The sequence below is a fragment of the Gracilinanus agilis genome, chromosome 2, assembly GCF_016433145.1.
Source record: "Gracilinanus agilis isolate LMUSP501 chromosome 2, AgileGrace, whole genome shotgun sequence".
NCBI lineage: Eukaryota > Metazoa > Chordata > Mammalia > Didelphimorphia > Didelphidae > Gracilinanus > Gracilinanus agilis.
Genome location: NC_058131.1, coordinates 482,152,229 through 482,171,165, shown reverse-complemented (window position 1 = coordinate 482,171,165; position 18,937 = coordinate 482,152,229). Strand labels below are relative to the sequence as shown.

General features: G+C 38.8%; 1 protein-coding gene across 1 annotated transcript in view; it reads right to left on the bottom strand.

Moving 5' to 3' along the window:
- Nucleotides 1-3,730, bottom strand: part of TTLL5 (tubulin tyrosine ligase like 5) — a 318,095-nt gene extending 314,365 nt beyond the window's left edge. The window contains exon 1 of the mRNA XM_044664952.1: nucleotides 3,657-3,730. Coding sequence (XP_044520887.1) covers nucleotides 3,657-3,730 — 74 coding nt within the window. The remainder of the gene's footprint in view (nucleotides 1-3,656) is intronic.
- Between the last annotated feature and the right edge of the window lie 15,207 nt (nucleotides 3,731-18,937).

The window sequence follows — 18,937 nt, the reverse complement described above, 5'->3', positions numbered from 1 at the left end:
AAACATAGAAATGACTACTTACTTTGTTACTATGTTAACTGAAGCAAAAAATGTTCCCTTTAATGCAAAAGCTGCCCAAACTTTTTTATACTCATGGTCCAGAGTAACTAACAATTGGCACTATTTTAATAAAGACCAGACATGCATAGACTTAAAAAAAGATGTCCCTAGTAAGAGATATTCAGATCAAATCACCTAACTTTTAACAGGATTAAAGTCCCACAATTCCAAAAGTCTGTACAATGAAAGATAACTTTTCTAGAGAAGCTGATACCTATTTACCACAAGATTCATGAAACTAGATTAAAGGTCTGATTTATCTCCTTAAGAAAGGAATTATCTCAATCCGAGTTTTGTATTTCCATTAATACTATATGCACAGTGTCTCAAACTCAATAGGTGCTTAATAAAACCTTGTTGAATTGGAATGGACCTATATAAACAGGAAGAGACTTATGGTCCAATTTAATAGCAAAGATCTGCAAATCATGTAAATTAAATAAATATATTAAAAGCCTGTGATGTGATGGTACTATTTTAAGAACTGGAAACACCAAAATGTAAAACCAAATAGTCCCTATCTTCACTTTGAATCTGAGGAAAAGGAGAGACAGTGAGGACAGTTTCAATCTTGGCTTCCTTTAGGAATGATCAGGAGTTCAGGGTTACAAGTGCAGGAAAGGCAAACGGTGAAAGTGACCCAGTAGAAGGGATTATCAGGGTAGGACACATGAAATGACAAAAGGGCAAGAAATTCAAGAGTATATAGGTCAATGCATTGTTAGAATGGGTAACTAAAGGATGAAGCAATGAAGACACTGGGAGGACAAGGGAAGGTTTGAAGGACCAGAGGTCAAGATGATGGTGAGGAGTAGGTTCAAGAAGTTCAATGTGGCTATGTGAGATTAGAAAGGATGGAGTGGGGCAGCTAGGTAGTAGATAGGGTACCAGACATGGAGTTGGGAGAGCATGGATTGAAATCTGGCTTCAGAAACTTCCTAGCTGTATGACCCTGGGCAAGTCACTTAACCCCATTTGTCTAGCCCTTGCCTTTATGTCTTAAGAGTTGTTACTAAGGCAGAAAGTAAGGGTTTAAAAAAGAAAAAAAGGAGACTGTGAGCAGAGAAAGGAATTTTAGAGTTCAAGATCTTAGAAGTAGAATAATTTAAAATCATGCTGAATCCCTATAAGCAAAGTGGAAGAAAGTAGTCATGGAAGTTGAGGAAATTATCAACATGAATACTAAAATCACTCACAGGACTCTACAATACAAATTAGAGGGTAAAGGAAGACTAAAAGTCAAGTACTAAAGTCTCTGAGGAAGACAAACAAGTAACCTTTAGGTCAGGAGTTAGCATCAACAGGGTAATATAATCAGATGGCAAAGTTTGTTTTTGTCACAATATCAATAGTACCTGGTAAAATTCCTTGGACTTCTTTGACAACCCCTCACCCATATCCCAGAACTGTGATTTCAAGGTAGGGAACTACAGATGTGTAAACCTCTTCCACAAATGGATATTAACATCTCTTGATCCATAACTTAAAGTCTTAGAAAACTGCCTAGGGCACTAGGAGATTAAATGACTTGCCTGTGGTCACACAATTAATATGAGTTGGAGAAGGGAGCAAACCCAAGTTTCCTTGGCTCCAAAGCTGATCCTCTATTCAATATGCTCTACTATGTTGCACAAAGAGGCACTCAACATATGGAATTTAAAGTTGAATACTTGAGTATTTTGGTTTGAAAGTGACAGTAAGAAACAATAATGTGTTGGCATTTTCTTTTGGACTTTTGACTCAATGGAACATTGAAGAAGAGAGCAACTATGGATGTTTTGTATTCAAAAGAAATCAAGGTTTTTAATAGTGCCAGAAGATGAAAGATATAAAGGATGGGGAGGAGTTCATAAACAATGGAATATGGGTGAAAAGTATCTAATATAATGGATAGAAAGCTGGCTTCGGGGTCAAGAAGACTGGTTCAAGTCTCACCTCTGATACATAATGGCTGCACTAGCCTTGGGGTAAGAGAAATACCAACCAGGAAGCTTTAAAATAAATGAATAAACAATAAATAAATCAATTCCATGGATCTAAAGAGAGTTGGTGTGATAGAAACTTTCCAGATCCCATTTCCCATGTGGACCTCATCTGCCATGTGGATCCCTGTTACCATGTAAATCCCACAGACTTGGTTGCCCCATAGGGCAAAGGAATGGACTAGAGGTCCCTAAGATAAAGGAAACTTTATGGTGATCTAGAGTTTACTACCAATTCAACCTTCCCTTCTTCTCTTAGTCTTGTAATACAAACTGAAGAAGAATGAATAAAGACAATGTCAATGCAAAAAGGAATTCAAAAGAGTTTGATATAAGCTAATAGCTTAGTTTAGTCAAAATTAAATTTGCAACAATAATGTAAATTTATCCTCAAGAAAACAAGTTGGGATAGATTTGTGAAATCCTCTTGCAAATACCTAGAAAAGCCTAACTTCTGATTACACTGATACACTGAATGGCCATGAAGTAAAGGAATAATCCTTAAAACAGAAAGAAAAGGCTTTGTGAGATAGTCAAGGAGGTAATATTGAAGGGACAAAAAGCTTACAGGAAGAAGTGATATGAGGAAGATGTGCACTTAAAACATCCTAGACTAAAAGTCAATAGGTCTCTGTTATTTCTGTTCACATTAAATGGCCTAGAATCCTGAATCTTAGAGGTCTAAAGAAATTTTTCTAAGTCATTTCAGCAGTGAATGACTTCCTAACAAAAGGCTATTAAGTTTTTAAGATTTATTTCACTTAAATATTATTTACTACTTCAGAACAGAGCATAGCTGAGACATCTGAGAGAGGCTGAAACGTCAGATTTTATTCTAAGAAAAAGAGTCTCCTTCGTTTTCTGAGTCAAACAAATTAGTTCAAATAATAATGATCTGAATAGAAATCCAGGCCTCTAACACTTACTAGCTCTGTGACCCCAGGCAAGTCACTTAACCTCTTTGAATCAGTTTCCTCATTTGGAAAGTGGGAATAATAATAGCACCTATCTCTCAGGATTGTTATGAACATAAAATGAAATAATATTTGTAAAAACACTTAGCATAATGCCTGGCACATAGTAGGCCCTATATAAATGTTATCTGTAATAAAAGTAATAGTAGTAGTAATGACATGGGTTAGATAATTCAATGATCCAATAATTAAGTAATCTAATTCAATCTAAAAAAGATCCACAAATTAATATGACTCAACTGACTAGGGAAATGCAGGAATATTGGGAGTTTTGTCTTAGTCTTCCTGACTTTGTGACCTTGGAAAAATCACTTGGTCTTTCATGTTTTAATTTCTCTATAATTACAGAGACTGTTGAAAAGATGAAGCATAAAATGGTGACAGTTTACAGACCTACTTCTCATAATGATCCACTGGTCTCATGGACTCCTAACTGACTAAAAATTCAAAGGTACATACACAATGTGTTAGAGAAAATTTATCAACAAAAGTCCAGAGTTTTCAAAGAAATGTGATCTTTTCCAACTTCTAGAAACTGAAAGGGATCTAAGAAAAAGACTTTTATCTAGAGGACCAATATGAAAGAGATGAAAACAATAAACTAGCAGATTACATAATCTGGATGCTTGCTATTACTTACTCTTGGCTTGCCACTTCCTCGTCTTCTGAGGATGATGCTGTTTCCTCCAGGTCCCGGGCCATCACGACTGGCATTTCCTTTAGGGTTTTTCATGCAGTCAGCAGACGGGGGCCCTAGAGACCTTTCTTTGCAGGCTCACTGGATCAAATAATCTGGGTGGCACAGTTTCCTGCGATAATTAACAAGAAAAGCACCCTTAGACAACAAAAAGAAAGTCAATTCCTTTGTAAAGGGGTATAGTTATCTACTTGTTAAGTATGTAACAGTATCCTAAGTCCTGTGCCATGTATACATGCAACTAGGACCCTGACCTCCAGAAGCTTATATTATTGAGCAATGAGCTGATTCAAGTATATTACAAAAATAGCAAATGATCTCAAAAGTAGTAGTCTGCTATACATATTTCAAAAGCTGTTTGGTTGGGTTTCTCTTTCTTTTATATTATAACAGAGTTAATATGTACCAGAGAAAGTATAAGGGTATAGAGTTTGGATAGTGTTAGTTGTCTAGAACTGATAGAATTGCTGCAGGTAGAATTTAATCTAACTGTAAAAGCAAGTTCATTTGAATTCAAGTAAGCATATAAATCTATTCCCTTGACACTTTCAGCATTATTCCTCTGGAATATCTCTATGGCAAGCACTCAGATAACAGAATTCCCACATGATACAAAGAAAGTAAATCCAACAGGTATAGTATTATTGGAGGAAAAATCCGGGATCAAGGCTTTATATCATAAAACTGAAAAATCAACACATTTCAACCCAGAAAGGTACTTTAATAAATAATTCAACTTCTCCATTTTTACAGATTCAGGGAACTGAGGCCCAGAAAAGTTAAGTCATTTGTCCAATTTCACATAGGTAGTAAGTGAAAAAGTCATAATTAAAATACAATTTCTCTGATTCCAGATCCAGAGCTCTTTCTCTTCTGCATGCTGCCATGCTATCAAACATACTTTAAAGCTGTCCTTCTTGCTAAACCCATAGATGTTTATCTAGAATGCAAAAAAAAATTTATCTTAAGCCTAATTATTTTAAAATCAGAATTTTCAACAAGATTTTAATGAGACCAGGAAGATAGTTATATTATGTGACACAGTACAAATATTGCAATCTGGCCAAAAGAATAATTTCCTAAATCTAAAATTCATTCAGGAAATTGCAAATGAGACCTTATTGTTCTTTAATACAACCTTTCTCCACAAACCATGGAGAAATTTCTGATGGAAGATTTTTGGTCCTTATAGAATCTCCCATAAGAGAATATGCAAAATTAAAGAATATAAAAGATGGAAGAGATCTTGGAGATCATCTAATCCAAGATTGTCATTTCAAAGAAAATAATGTCCAGTGATGTAATTTACTCAAAATCATACAGCAAGTTTGTGACAAAAGAGAGACTAGAACCTATATCCCCAGGATCTTTCAACTGAACCATGTTGAATGCTGCATCTAATGTAATAGGAAGTATTGGAATGGAAGTGAAACAATTTGGATGAATAATAATAGCTAACATTTATAAAGCACTGTGCTTAAGCGTAATTATTATTTTAGGGGGCAACTAGGTAGCTCAGTGGATTGAGAGCCAGGCCCAGAGACGGGCAGTCCTGGGTTCAAATCTGCCCTCAGATACTTCCTAGCTGTGAGACTCTGGGCAAGTCACTTAACCCCCATTGCCCAGCCCTTACCACTCTTCTGCCTTAGAACCAATACACAGTACAGTATTGGTTCTAAGACAGAAGGTAAGGGTTTAAAAAAAAAAAAGGAATTATTATTTCATTTGATTATCACAACCACACTAGGAGGCAGGTGGTATTATTATTATTTATCCTCATTTTACAGATGAGGAAACTGAAGCAAACAGAAGTTAAATGACTTGCCCAGAGTCATGGTCAATGAGTGCCTGAAACTGAATTTAAACTCAGTTCTTCTTGACTCCAGGTCCAGCACTCTATCTACTGTGCCACCTACCTAGAATGTAGGTTCGAGCTCTGACATTTAGTATTAAAGTCAATTTGCATTTATTAAATGCCTAGTGTGTGTTAGGCATTATGCTAAGTGTTAGGGATATAAAGAATGGCAAAAGGCAATCCTTGCTCTCAAGAACCTCACAGGCTAGTGGGGAAAACAATTTGCAAAGAACTAAGTACAAGCACAATACATACAAGATAAATTGGGAATAGTTTCAGAGGGAAGGTTTTAAGATTAATGAAGTCTGGGAAAGACTTCTTGCAGAAGACAGGTTTAGGGTTGAGACTTGAAGAAAGGTAAGTTAGTAAGTATGATTAAGGATGAGAATTCTAGGTATGGGGTTTGGGAAAGTCAGTGAAAATGCCCAGATTGGTTGAGGAAGGCAAGGGGATTGGGGTGGGGATAGGGAGCCCAGTGTCACTGGAAAGCCTAGTAGGGGAGTAAATGTCAGAAGATAGGAAAGGTAAAAAGGGTTATGAGGACTTTAAAAATCAAATAGTAATTCATATTCGATCCCAGGGGTAATAAGAAGCCTTTGGAGACTCCTGAATGGGGTGGAGGAGGGAGTGATATGGTCAGAACTGAGCTGTATAAGAAGATTAATTTGACAGCTGAATGGAAGATGGACTGCACTGAGGAAGAAACTTTGAGGCAACAGGCTATTACTGCAGTAGTCCAGGCATGAAGTGATGAGAATTTGCACCAATGGTAGTTGCAGTACTCGAGAAGAGAAGGGATGCAAGTACTAGCGATGGTAGAAACGAGAGAATTTGACAACTAAGACTACACAAGGTGAGGGAAAGGGAGAGCGATCTAGGACTACACGTAGTTTTCCAGGGTGGAGCTACTTATTGTCAAGGAGAGTAAAAGGGAATTTGGTGAGAGGGGAGGTAATAGTGTGACCGTGGACCAGTTAACCACAAAGTCTCAGCCTGTCTGTCAACTGGGACCCTTTGCACTGGCTACTTTACCAAGCTGTCACAAACCTGCGATTGGAATTTTCTCTCTTGATCAACCTAGGACAGTTCCCCGCCTCCCCATTCTGACTCAAGGAAAGTTTCCTTACGACCCGTAAGCATTGAAACTGAGGTCCTGACGGGACCAGCCGCGAAGTTTCTTCGCCTGGAAATCTTTCGTTCCTGCCTCAACCCCCCGAGATCAAAGAAGACCCTACAATTGCTTTGCCAGAAGGAAATAAGAGGCAGTCACCCCTCTGATCCCCAAACGCTTCCGAAAATCAGGCACTCAGTCTCCGGGGTTTTTCAGAGGCTTCCCATAGCCTAGCCAGAAGAGGAAGCACAACTACCCGACAGGGTGGCCGGAACCCACTTCCCCAAGGGAGCCAAGAGGCTCAGAGGCCGCAAGTACCTGTCTCATCTTCCCATGGTTCGGGTCAGGCAGGCAGGGACCGCTCCGGGCGCTTCTTCCCTCCTCCTTCCCCCTTTCCGGGCTCACCACCGCCACCGACGGCTGCTTCCCCCGTTACTACAACAACCAACAAGCAACCGCCCGTCCCAATAAACTGCGCAAGCGCAGGAGGCCCAGTTCCTACGCATTGCGCAGGCGCCAGCCACCGTCGCGAAAGAATTCCGTCATTGCTTTCGCGCTTACGCACCCATGCCTGCCCTTGTCTTTCTTGGAGCGTGGCTCGGACTCTGCCGCAGTCCGAGGGGGAGGGCCCCAACCCTCGATTCTTCCGCCACTCCCCAAAGGAGGGTTGATCACGTGAGCTCGTGTCGCGGAGAGACTTTGGTAATGCTCAAAGTTGATTGGCTTTGCAAGCGTTCACTCCCCATCTCCTGCGCAGAGGAATGTCATTTTTAACCAATAAAACTAAGGATTAATACAAAGTGAACCAATCCAAAATCTGATTCGAAGGGTGGGCGGGGACAGAAAGAGGTCTCAGGTGTACCCCGAGATTGAAGTGAAATTGAAGGTTGCGCTGGTGCTTCAAGGTTCTCTTTGCCAGGTATGGGAAGCGTGGGTCCGGGAGGAAAGAAGTGTCCCAAGGTGGGGAAGAAATCTGACCTACACGCTAGTGAAGGGAAAGAGGTAGGGATGAAGCTGCGAGAGAAGGTCGGGAAAAGGCTAAGGAAAGGATAAGAAATAAGAGAGGAATGGAGAGGGTAGATTTGGGGTGCGGGGGTGGGGGATGCAGGATTGAGGATAGCTTCAGATCAGTGTCTTGGGAAAGAATGTGGTCCCCTCCAGGAAGCGCTGTGGTCTAAGAATGGGAGAGGTTGGCAGTGGGGAAGAAGAACAGATAGATATTTGGTTTTCCACTCCCATCCTCGCCATCCTTCTGTGGTTCTTTCCCTCCACCCCTTTCATCTGGACCCTCTTGCTTTCTCCTTTTTTGGCTCTTTTCCCCATTTTTGGCTCTTACCCCCCCCCTTTGGGGGGGGGAGCTCATCTCGCTCCACCCTTTTTTGGCTTCTCGCTCTCCCCCTTCTAGTGACTCCTCTCGCCGCCTCCACCCCCCACCCCGCCTTCCTGGGACTATTCTTGCTCGTAGCTTTTTTGACCCTTCCCCTTCCCATTTTTGGTTCCCCCCACCCCCTTTTTGGACTCCTTTCACCACCACCACCCTTCACCTGGCTCTTTCCTTTATTAGATTCTGTTCCTCCACATTCCCAGATTTCTAATTTGTTTTTCAATTAACTGGATCTTCTTTTCCAGTCAATCTCCTGAGAGAGCGGGATGCCCCAAACATGCCCAGATAGAACGTCATAGGATCATAAATTTACACCTGGAAGAGATTTTAGATATCATCTAGCTCTACCCAAAGCATCTACTTCTGTGCTAAGCTCTGAGAATAAAAAGACACAAAAGACAGTTCCTGCTCTCAAAATATACGTGTATGTTTATGTGTGTGTGGACACACACACACACACATATATATACATATATATAGTATACGTACTATATATATATACACTAAATGCAAGATAGGAAGGAAGGTACTAGCAATTGGAGGGAACAGGAAAGTCTTCAAGTAAAAGGTAGTATTTGAGATCCATGTTATTTTGAGTACCTGCATGGACTCTTGCAGATTTTACATTCTGTTATCACCTTGGGTAACTAATATAACTGCTTTCATTATGAGACTCCAAATGGATAACACCACATCCAAATATCATGTGAATCTTTCTTGAGTTGAATTTTATTTAAATCAAATTGATTTAATTTAAAGTGTTATCCAGGTCCACCCAATTGAGTATCTATGTCTGTTAGTAGATAAAGAAATTTCATTAAAATATTACCAAACCAGGTTAGTTTTCTTCTGATGCCTCATTGTGATGTGAAGGACATTTTGTATTCTTGAAGTCTGTGCCAAAAGATTGCATCTCTGACAGGTCCTACCAAGCTGGTAAAGCTTCAAATGTGGACCAGGTGATAGATATTATATAATCTTTAATCTAAAGACAAACCTAGCTAAAGACATTACCAAATTAATCACAGGGTGATGGATTTTTCAGCCACAGCAACTTTTAAGAATTGTTTCCTGGGTTTTAGAAGAAATAGTCTCTTCATTCATTGGAGGGAGTGCCCACAGTCATGAAGTAATAGAATCTTAAAATATTGATGAGAAGGGTCTTTTCCAGCCTGCATGATTTGCTCTCTTAACTGTTAAATCAATGCCTAGTAGAGAAGCCCTTAACATCTTTGTTTTTGATAATAACACAGTGTTATTCTTTGCCATAAGGAATCTCAGGACACTAAATATCTTTAAATTGGCAACAAAGAAGGGTTTCTGAGCAGAAGGGCTTCCAGAGAGTGGAGTGTTCTGCCTCTCCTTTCTTTCTTTTGTTGTTTAGTCATTTTAGTCATGTCTGACTCTTTGTGACCCCATTTGGGGTTTTCTTGCCAAAGATATTGCAGTGGCTTGCCACTTTCTTCTCCAGCTCATTTTACAGATGAGGAAACTGAGGCAAATAGGGTTAAGTGACTTGTCCAGGGTCATAAAAACTAGTAAGCATTTGAGGCTGGATTTGGACTCAGGTCTTCTTGATTCCGGACCTGGCACTCAGACCTCTGTACCACCTAGCTGCTCTCCTTCCCTTCACTCACCCCTTTATCCTTTTCTTCAGATCCCCAGGAGAAACTATGGAGATGGAAGTTTTGTATCTCTCAGAGTATAACTCCGAATTTGATCTTCCCCATACTATACTAGGAAGAGCAGGCAGCCGAAACTGTAGCTAGTTATGAGGGCGAGGGATTTCACAGCATACCTTTTAATAACCATTGGTCAGCTTGATCTCTGAGGTCCCTTCTACCTCTAAATGCTATGATAACCCCTGAGATAATGCCCTCTATTTAAGACTCCTAGAATATTTTTGCATTTACTCATTGTAATTCAGCAAGCATTTATCAAATGTCTACATTGCTTAATATACTAGATGCTGCCAATATGAAGAAAATAATAACTAGTTCCTGCCCTCCAGGAGCTTAAATTCTACTAGGGGAATAAAACATGTACACAAATCCATATAATACAAGGTAAGGAGTAAAGGGAGTCAAAGAAGCAGGTGACACAAAGTTCTCTAGAAAACACTGAAGATGGAGAGTAGTCATGGAATTGAGATAACTTCATTTCTCAGGAATACTTTATGGAATTGGTAGTAACTGCTAAATCTAGCTGAAAAAGAAGAATTCTGAAAAGTGGAGATGAAAAAAGAGTACTTTTGAGACATGGGGGAATACCTTGTGTGAATGCATAGTGGTGGGAAATGACTTACTTTTCCTAAATTCAGCTAGTCTGTTTGACTGGAACTTAAAATGAGTAAAAGGAAGAAATGTGAAAAGATAGACTTAGGACCACATTTTTGGAGATCCTTCAATGCCAGGGATCTGTTTTATCCAAAAGTCAGCTGAGTCTGGAAGGCATTTGAGCAGGGGAATGTCATTGATCAAACCTTTAACTTGGTAAGATTATTTTGGTCACTTTGTGGAAGCCATGTGAAAAAAGGAGATCCTGATGGTGGGAAGATCAGTTAGGAGGCCTTTACAGCTATCTAAGAAAGAGATGACAAATTGAAATAGTATATCAGTAAAGAGAAGAGGAGATGGTGCAGGTAGAATTGAGGTTGTCAAAACATCAAATAGTAGAGTATGAGGGCAGGGTCAAAAATGACTATGAAACATATACAATTGATATAATATGTCTTGCCTTTTCAAGAGGCAGGAAAAAGGCAAGAAGGAGGGAGAGAATTAGGAACTCAAAATGTTAAATTTTTTACATGTAATTTGGAATCATTTAACGAAATTTTAAAATGTATGTTTTTTTAAATGACTGTGAAATTACAAACCTTTATGACTGTAAGGATGGCGGTACCATCAAAAGAAATAGGAAAATTTACAGGAGTGAAGGATTGTGGGAGAGGGGTATATGAAAAAAATGAATTCTGTATTGGACATGTTCAATTTGAGATAACAGAATTCTAGGAGAAGATGTCTTGCAATCAGAGGAATGCAAGACAATCTAGGAGAATGAGTAGGACTGGAGATATATGTATAAGTTGTCTGCCTAGTGGTCATAGATAGAAACTCTGGTGGTAGGTAGAGGTCATCAAGGGAGAGAATATAGAAAGAGGAGGGTGGAGCCTTGTAGTATACTCACACTAAGGGAAAGTGGATGGTGATCTAGCAAAGACAGAGATGTAAGACAGATGAAAGGAGAATTAGGGAGGACTAGTATCATGAAAGCCAAGGGAAGAAGGAGTGTCAGAATCAATAATGTCAAAAGAAGGTCTGGTAAAAAAAAAAAAAAGTACAATATCAGTAGAGTGCTTGGGTGGGAGTCAAATTTAAAGGTACCAAGAAGTGAATAGACATAGAAGTAGAAGAAGCAGTCAGTTTTTTCTCACTAGGAGATTATAAATATTTAAACTCTTATATAAGGTTTATATAAAGGAAGAGAAATAGTACAATAGCTTGAGGGTACAATAGAATCAGGTAGAAGTGTTTTGGTTTTTTTTAATGAGGGAAACCTGAGTATATTTGTAGGCAAAAGTGAAAGAAGCAATAGATAGGGACAAATTAAATATGATAGTGATGGAGGAATAATTTAAGTAATCCTCCCAGATGAGTAGGATGGTAAATAAAAGCATTATCCAAAAAAAGTTTAATAGAGGACTCTTCTGAAATGAGCAAGACAAGGAGACCATGATTCAGATTGTAGGGAACTTAAATCCACTTGGAATACAAATATTAAAAATTGTCTTGGAATAACTATATAGGAAGGCAATTCGAGCCAAGGGAAAGTAGAGTTAGAACAACTTCATACAGATGGAGGCACTGGGACCATTGGGTAGGACATAGTAGACTTATCAGTCTACAGAAAGGCTAAAGCATTTCCTGGGGAAAGCAAAGCACTAAATTAGAGTTCAGAAAACCTGAGTTTTGAGTTCTAGATATACTGAATTCAACTCATGAGTTGTGTGACTTTGGACAATTCATTTAATCTCTGAGCTTCCATTTCTACATCCATTAAAATGGGGATAATAGCTATCTCCTATGTACCTCAGTTATTGTGAAAATCAAATGAGTTAATAAATTTGAAAGTAGTTGGAAAAATTAAAGTAACTCTATGCATGTGTGTATGTAAAAATTAAGTTTTATTCTCAACCATTGGCAGGCTGGTATGACTGAAATAATGATACCAGTTTCCATAGGATGAACTATATACCCATTTCTCATCTCCATTTTTCTTTGCTTTAAAACTGCCAACAGTACGCGTCTCTAGACACTGCTTAGTCCTTAGCAGAAAAGGACTAAAGAAATCATCAAGCCCTACTTTTTAGAATAAATGTTAAGGAGGCTTCTGGTTTTGTGAGAATAGCTATAAAGAGAGAAGATTCTCTGTGAGTGAGCACAGATAAATGTGTAAAAGAATATTGGTAAACAGGGAAGACAGCAATAATATAGAGTGTGTGAATACAGTTAAAGCTTTACTTCTCAAAAAAATGGAAGAGTTGCCCCTATTGTTGTTAGTCCATCCATCCTCCATGCCGTAAAGTTAGTTCTGTCATAGCCACTTTTAATCACAGAAGCTGCTGGGTAGCTCTTAGCAGATGCAAGGCTTGCAGTAAAGAAGATGATTTAGTGTCAAAGGACACCAGTTCTGATCTCAACTCTGACTCTCACTACTTGCATGACCTTGGGGAAGTGTCTGAAACTCTTTAGGCCTTTCTTTCCTCATGGTGTAAAAGGAGAGGTTGGACAAGATGACCTTTAAGATCTCTTTCTGATCTAAATTGATGGACCAAAAACTCTTTTCTCTCATCATCTGCTTGTCAGAGTTGTTATATATCTATATGAATGGAGTGAAAGGTTAGAATCAATGAACTATAAGGGTCAATGATTATGTCAGAATTCATATTTGGATCCAGAAGAGAACAAAAACCTTTTCTTCTATTTCCCCTGGCCAGCTAATAATCTCTGGTCTCTTCAGTGTGGGGAAAGTTGAAGGCAATTATGCCTTCCCTACTAGCTTAGGTCTCCAGTCATCCTCAAAGAACAAAAGCAGCTGAGTGATCAAACTCCCAGCTTGTCTCTTTTCTAGCAGGCTTGGTGTAGGTGCCATGTCCTGAACTGCTACATGATAACCTGACCTAAGAAAGGGCAACATAAGCCTTCTATTTTTGGTTAAATTTCTAGGTGTAGTTTGTTGCATTGTTGGTAGAAGACATTAACAGGTTCTGTCTAGCCTCTTCCATGCTTTTTTCTCAAAAGGAAGCAAAAAAATTAGTAGGTCCAATGCAAATATCCCTAGAATAACTAGCAGTCTAAGTACATGCCCTCCTTAGCAACTTTCATACTTTTCTTCAGCTCTGGATACCTTAAGGTAGAGAATTAAAGGCTTCTCAAGGCTCTCAATAACATCGATAGACTACCTAAATGCCCAGACATGATACATTTGAAGAGAAATCCTATTAATGGTAAGAAACAAGAAAGTGATCAATTGACCTGGACTGAATTCAGGCCCCAGTTACTGGTTCCTTGTTGTCCCATCATCTTGACATCCCAATCTTTGTGTAGCTCTTGACAGAGAAGCCCCCCGCCTGGTGCTGAAGTGAGAAATGAGCCGCTTCTTGAATGTGCTGCGCAGCTGGTTGGTTATAGTATCTATTATAGCCATGGGGAATACACTGCAGAGCTTCCGAGACCATACCTTCCTCTATGAGAAGCTATACACTGGCAAGCCAGACCTGGGTAAGTATCAAGGGCATCATATTGTCTCTGAGAGTGCCATAAGTGATGACAGTCCAGGGCTCATAAATTCTGTTTTTTAGTAGTTTTTTAATTTTTAAAAATTATCTCTAATTTAACAAACACCAATAAATATGTCCATAGTCAAAAAACAACAGAATGGAAATTACACATGAAGCCTAGGTGGCTCAGTGAATAAAGAGTCAGGCCTGGAAATGAGAGGACCTGGGTTCAAATGTGGCTTGAGAGACTTCATAGCTATGTGACCCTTACAAGTCATTTAACCACAATTGCTTAGCCCTTACAACTCTTCTGTTTTGGAACTGGTATCTAGTATCAATTCTAAGACAGAAAGTAAGGGTTTTAAATATATATGTGTGTGTGTGTGTGTGTGTGTGTGTGTGTCTATATATGTGGATACATAGACACACACATATATACATATATACCATATATTCACATACGTTCTATGATGTCCTTCTTATTTGTATTTTCCTCTGAACTTCTCTCTCTTCTGTGTGTTTTTTAAATGCTTCACTGATACTCTTACTTTTTATTCCTACTTGATTATCATTATAGCATCCGCCCACCCCCAGTTTTCCTCTTCCAAAAAAGTTAAGTTAAAAAAAACAACTTGGCAACTAGGCAACTCAGTGGATAGAGATCCAGGCCTGGAGGTGGGAGATTCAGGATTCACATCTGGCCTCAGAAACTTCCTAGCTATATGACCCTGGGCAAGTCCCTTGGCCCCAGTTGCCTAGCCCTTACCACTCTTCTGCCTTGGAGCCAATACTTAGTATCAATTCTGAGGCAGAAGGTAAGGGTTTAAAAATAAAACCTCCCTTGTAATTAATAAACATAAACAAAAAAAATCTACACATTGGCTGTGTAGCAATTAATTCTCTTTCTACAGAGAGAAATCTGGATAGAAAACTGAATAGGACTAAATGTGTCTACAGCAGTGGTTTGGCAGCTCTTTCTCTTATGAGATCCCAGTGAAATATTACTCTAATTTCTCATATCATTTTATAGTAGCCTTTATTATAACCTTAGAATTTTTTGTGGCTCATTTAGGTTTTCTCTACCATACAGATGGAGAATGGCTTACCTGTGATTATAGGAAAGTCAGGGACAGTCCCCCAAAGGGAAAAAGTTAAAAGTCTCTTCCCTTGACTGAAACCCCTAGAACAGTGATGGGCAAACTATGGTGGGAGAGCTAGATGAGGCCCCTTGAAATGTTCTGTCCAGCAGTGTGACATTATTCCTAATCTGATAAATACAATGAGTAGGATACAATACGATGAAACTTCGAAAGAGTTGCCTTAGAAACAGACTTACAGATGAGCATTTCCTTTCCTTTGGCCCCCTCTTTAAAAAGTTTGCCCATCACTGCCCTAGAAGGATCAGTTTCTTTCGGGCACAGTTAAAGATAGTAATTAATTTTTCCAGAGCCTCTTTGTTATGAATTCTGTAAGATTTCTTATTTCTCTGATGGGATGTGTACTATATAGAACCAGCATAGAGAATTAAAATGATGTGGTCTCTAGCAAAATCTCCTAGCAGCTGACAGTTCTGTCACATTTATAGCTAACCTAGATAGAAATTCCATCCTATTGTCTGCAATATCTGGGAGGAAAATGAAATGGTATGTGCTATGCCTAATTTTAAACTCCACTAGCCCTTAACATTAGATGATTAGATGACATGGTAGATAAAACACTGGACTTGGAGTCAGCCTTATCAGGCACTTAATAGCTTCATGAACCTGGGCAAGTCACTTGACCACTGTCTGCCTTAGTTTCCTCATGTGTAAAGTCAGGATAATCAGAACTCCTATATCACAGTATTATTGTGAGGATCAAATGAGATAATATTTAAGTGCTTTGCAAAGCTTAAAGTGCTCAAAAAATTCTAACTCTTATTATTAGTCATGATGATTAGCTAGACCACAAGTCAGGAAAATAAGAAAGAGCCTCTTAGCTGCTGCCAGGGACAGTAAATGAGAGAGGAATTCAAATGAAATAGACATTATGGGACTACTAAACAAACTTTTATTTTCCCATATGTCATCACCCAAATAGATTATACTGATTTGTTATCCTTAGGAATGCTCTAGAACAGTGATGGCATACCTTTTAGAGACCAAGTGCCCAAACAGCACCCTCATGCCAAATGTGAGTTGCCCCCTTACCCCAAAGGGAGGAAGAGCTCCTACTGAGCTGCTGGGCAGGGGAGCAGTTGATGGGAGTGCATGGAGGGAAGGGGAGTAGCCCTCTCTGGCATGCATGCCATAGGTTCACCAACACAGCTCCAGAAGATTCCCCTACAAATGTTAGCTGAGGCATAATCTGATTAGGATCAGTAGCATATAATACTGTATGTGTAATGTATAAAAAATTGCCCTAATTTTTCAATTATAGCAAGTAAAATTGGCTAAAGTGTGGCTTACAGCTTTTATTTTAGTGTGGTCTCTGTCTTAATATCATTCTTGGTTCATCAGAGTCAGAGACAGAGACGTCATGGGGTAAGGGGAAACTCAAGTGAGACCTCCTCGATTTAGGAATCTCTAACTCTTGGATTTTTGACTGTTGATACACTGGTTACATAGTAATAATAGCATTTCCATTTGTCTGTCTCTTGAGTCATGACACATTAGGAAAGTAATTTTCTTTTTACAATGGTGACATTTTCATGAATTTTCTATATTCTATATTCCTATATTTTGGAAGCTATGGTAGGAGTAGCACCTATTTATAGATAGAACTGCTTTATCCTTTTTGTCCATGCCATTTTAGAAAAGTCATTTTTGTTGCATTTTTATGGATCCTAAGGGGTTTTTTTTTGCATTTTAAGCCCAAATCTGAATTGCTAGACTAATCTGAATTAAGCCAGATCCAAAATATTTGACACGGTCAAGAAAATCTAATTATATCTAAATGAGGCTGGTTTGTAAGGATTGGAATAGATATGAGGAGAGGGCATAAAAGCAACTCTTAAAAAAAAAAAAAAGAAAAAGCAACCCCCCTCCCTCCATTTTGTTGTCCTTCATTGGAGAACAGGTTGCGAAGTAAATTAGTCTTTGTGGAACTGAGTATGAAGAATGCCCCATTTTAGCTACCTTAAAAGGAAAAAAAAGTAATCCTTATTTAGGATCTCTTAACTGGTTCAGGTGAATTTGCACACACAAATTCTCTATAACATATAATGGTAAACTGTCCAATGGGTAGTTGGAACAGAGCTGAATGAGCTTTTTTTGATCTTTGATGACTATACCTTGAAGGAAGAAGAATAACTAATGGATCTAGTAACATTCATATATTCATTCAAAGCAAGTGATCCAGCTTTTCTTAAGCCACCAAGAAATACTTGATTCTGCTGTATTTTTACTTTCCCATGCAAGCTTCTTAAGTATCCATTAAGCTAACCCTACAGGGTGAATAGAAGCTTCTTCCTTATTCTACTGACATATATACCTAACAACCTCAGTGGCCACAGGATACCAGAGTCTTGTATCTGACATTCTAGTCACCTTGGACTCTCTTTGTTCTAACACTATTCTTTCCCCACTTTAAAAACGAATTAAAACATGAATTCATTACAGACAACCCCTTCCAAATATTCTGGAATAGATCTAATTCAGGAGAGTCTCTTGATTTCAGGATAGGGTTTAGAATACAATGAGATAATCATGGTTCATAAAATATAATAAAAATGGCTTTGCTAATAATAAAAGACATAATACTTAAAGTTTTAAAATATATATATATAATGGCTTCTTTTCTCTGCTCTACATTTACCACAGCAACAAGCCATGCTAGTCAGAAAGACATTCCACAGGGCAATGGGAATTTGATACCGAGTCCCCATCAGCTGGATCTTTTATGCCTCAAGTGAAAAGAAATCCAAATGAATGATGACCCCAAGAATAGCCTCCCTTGTCCATTGGCAAAAAAACAGACCAACTTATATAAAACAGGTGGTGTACTTATCACAGACGTAATATCAGAAATGGGATATATCTTCTGAAGAACTTTATGAGGATATACAAGATGTTCCCTGATTCCTACAAGGGTTAGCAGTTATCTTTCCCAAAGGACAGTGTCAGAGTATACCACAGTATATCAAACCTTTACAAGTACTTGAACAAATATAACTTTCTCACAACCTATCTCCCCACTGGCTATTGGAAGCTAGTTTGATTTAGGCTTAATTCAGAGCATAAAGATGTAAATTCAATAGGAACCTCATGAATTATCTCTTATAAAAGCTAGCTTGAGAATCTGCTTCATTCTAGAATTTCTGGACACTTTCTTGAGTCAATCTTGGAAAAGTCCTGGTCTTACCTCCTATGTATTTTCAGGCATTGGACAAGATCTCTAGGAATAGCTCTGGGCTTAAACAATATTCTCAGGACAGCTAGGTGGCTCAGTGGATGGAGATGGGAGGTCCATCCTGGGTTCAAATCTGGCCTCAGATTCTTCCTGGCTGCCTGACCTTGGGAAAGTCAATTAACCCCATTTGCCTAGCCCTTACTACTCTTTTGTCTTGGAAGAGATAGTATCTATTCTAAGGTGGAAAGTAAGTATTTTTTTAAGTATTCTTAAGCTTATTCAGATCTTAACCTTCATGATAATGCCAGACCTAGAATGGCCTCCAGGGGCAGAAGGAATGAGGCATGATTAATGTGAACAATTGCCTTGATATATTCTGTACCGTATAGGTTTTCCCACTTTTCTCTATTCTTTCTCTGTCCTGGCCTCATCTGTCAGCAGATATCCCTACCTCCTTAATGTTGGCATTCCTAAAGGTTCTTTCCAGGACACTTTTTTCTCTCCATGAAAAGGGCTAACTCAAAGATGATATCCTAATATGTATCTATCATCCCTCACCTTTCTCCCTATTTTCAGATCTGTATCCCAGACTGCTTAAAGAATAGTTCTATTCAGAAGTCTCACTTACTCTTCAAATTCAACATGTCCCAAAGTAGTCTTTTGGTCCACTCCTTTATTTTTTATTTTATTTTATTTTTAAAACCCTTGCCTTCTTTCTTAGGGCTTCCCATCTCCAGACCTGGCTCTCTATCCACTGAGCCACCTA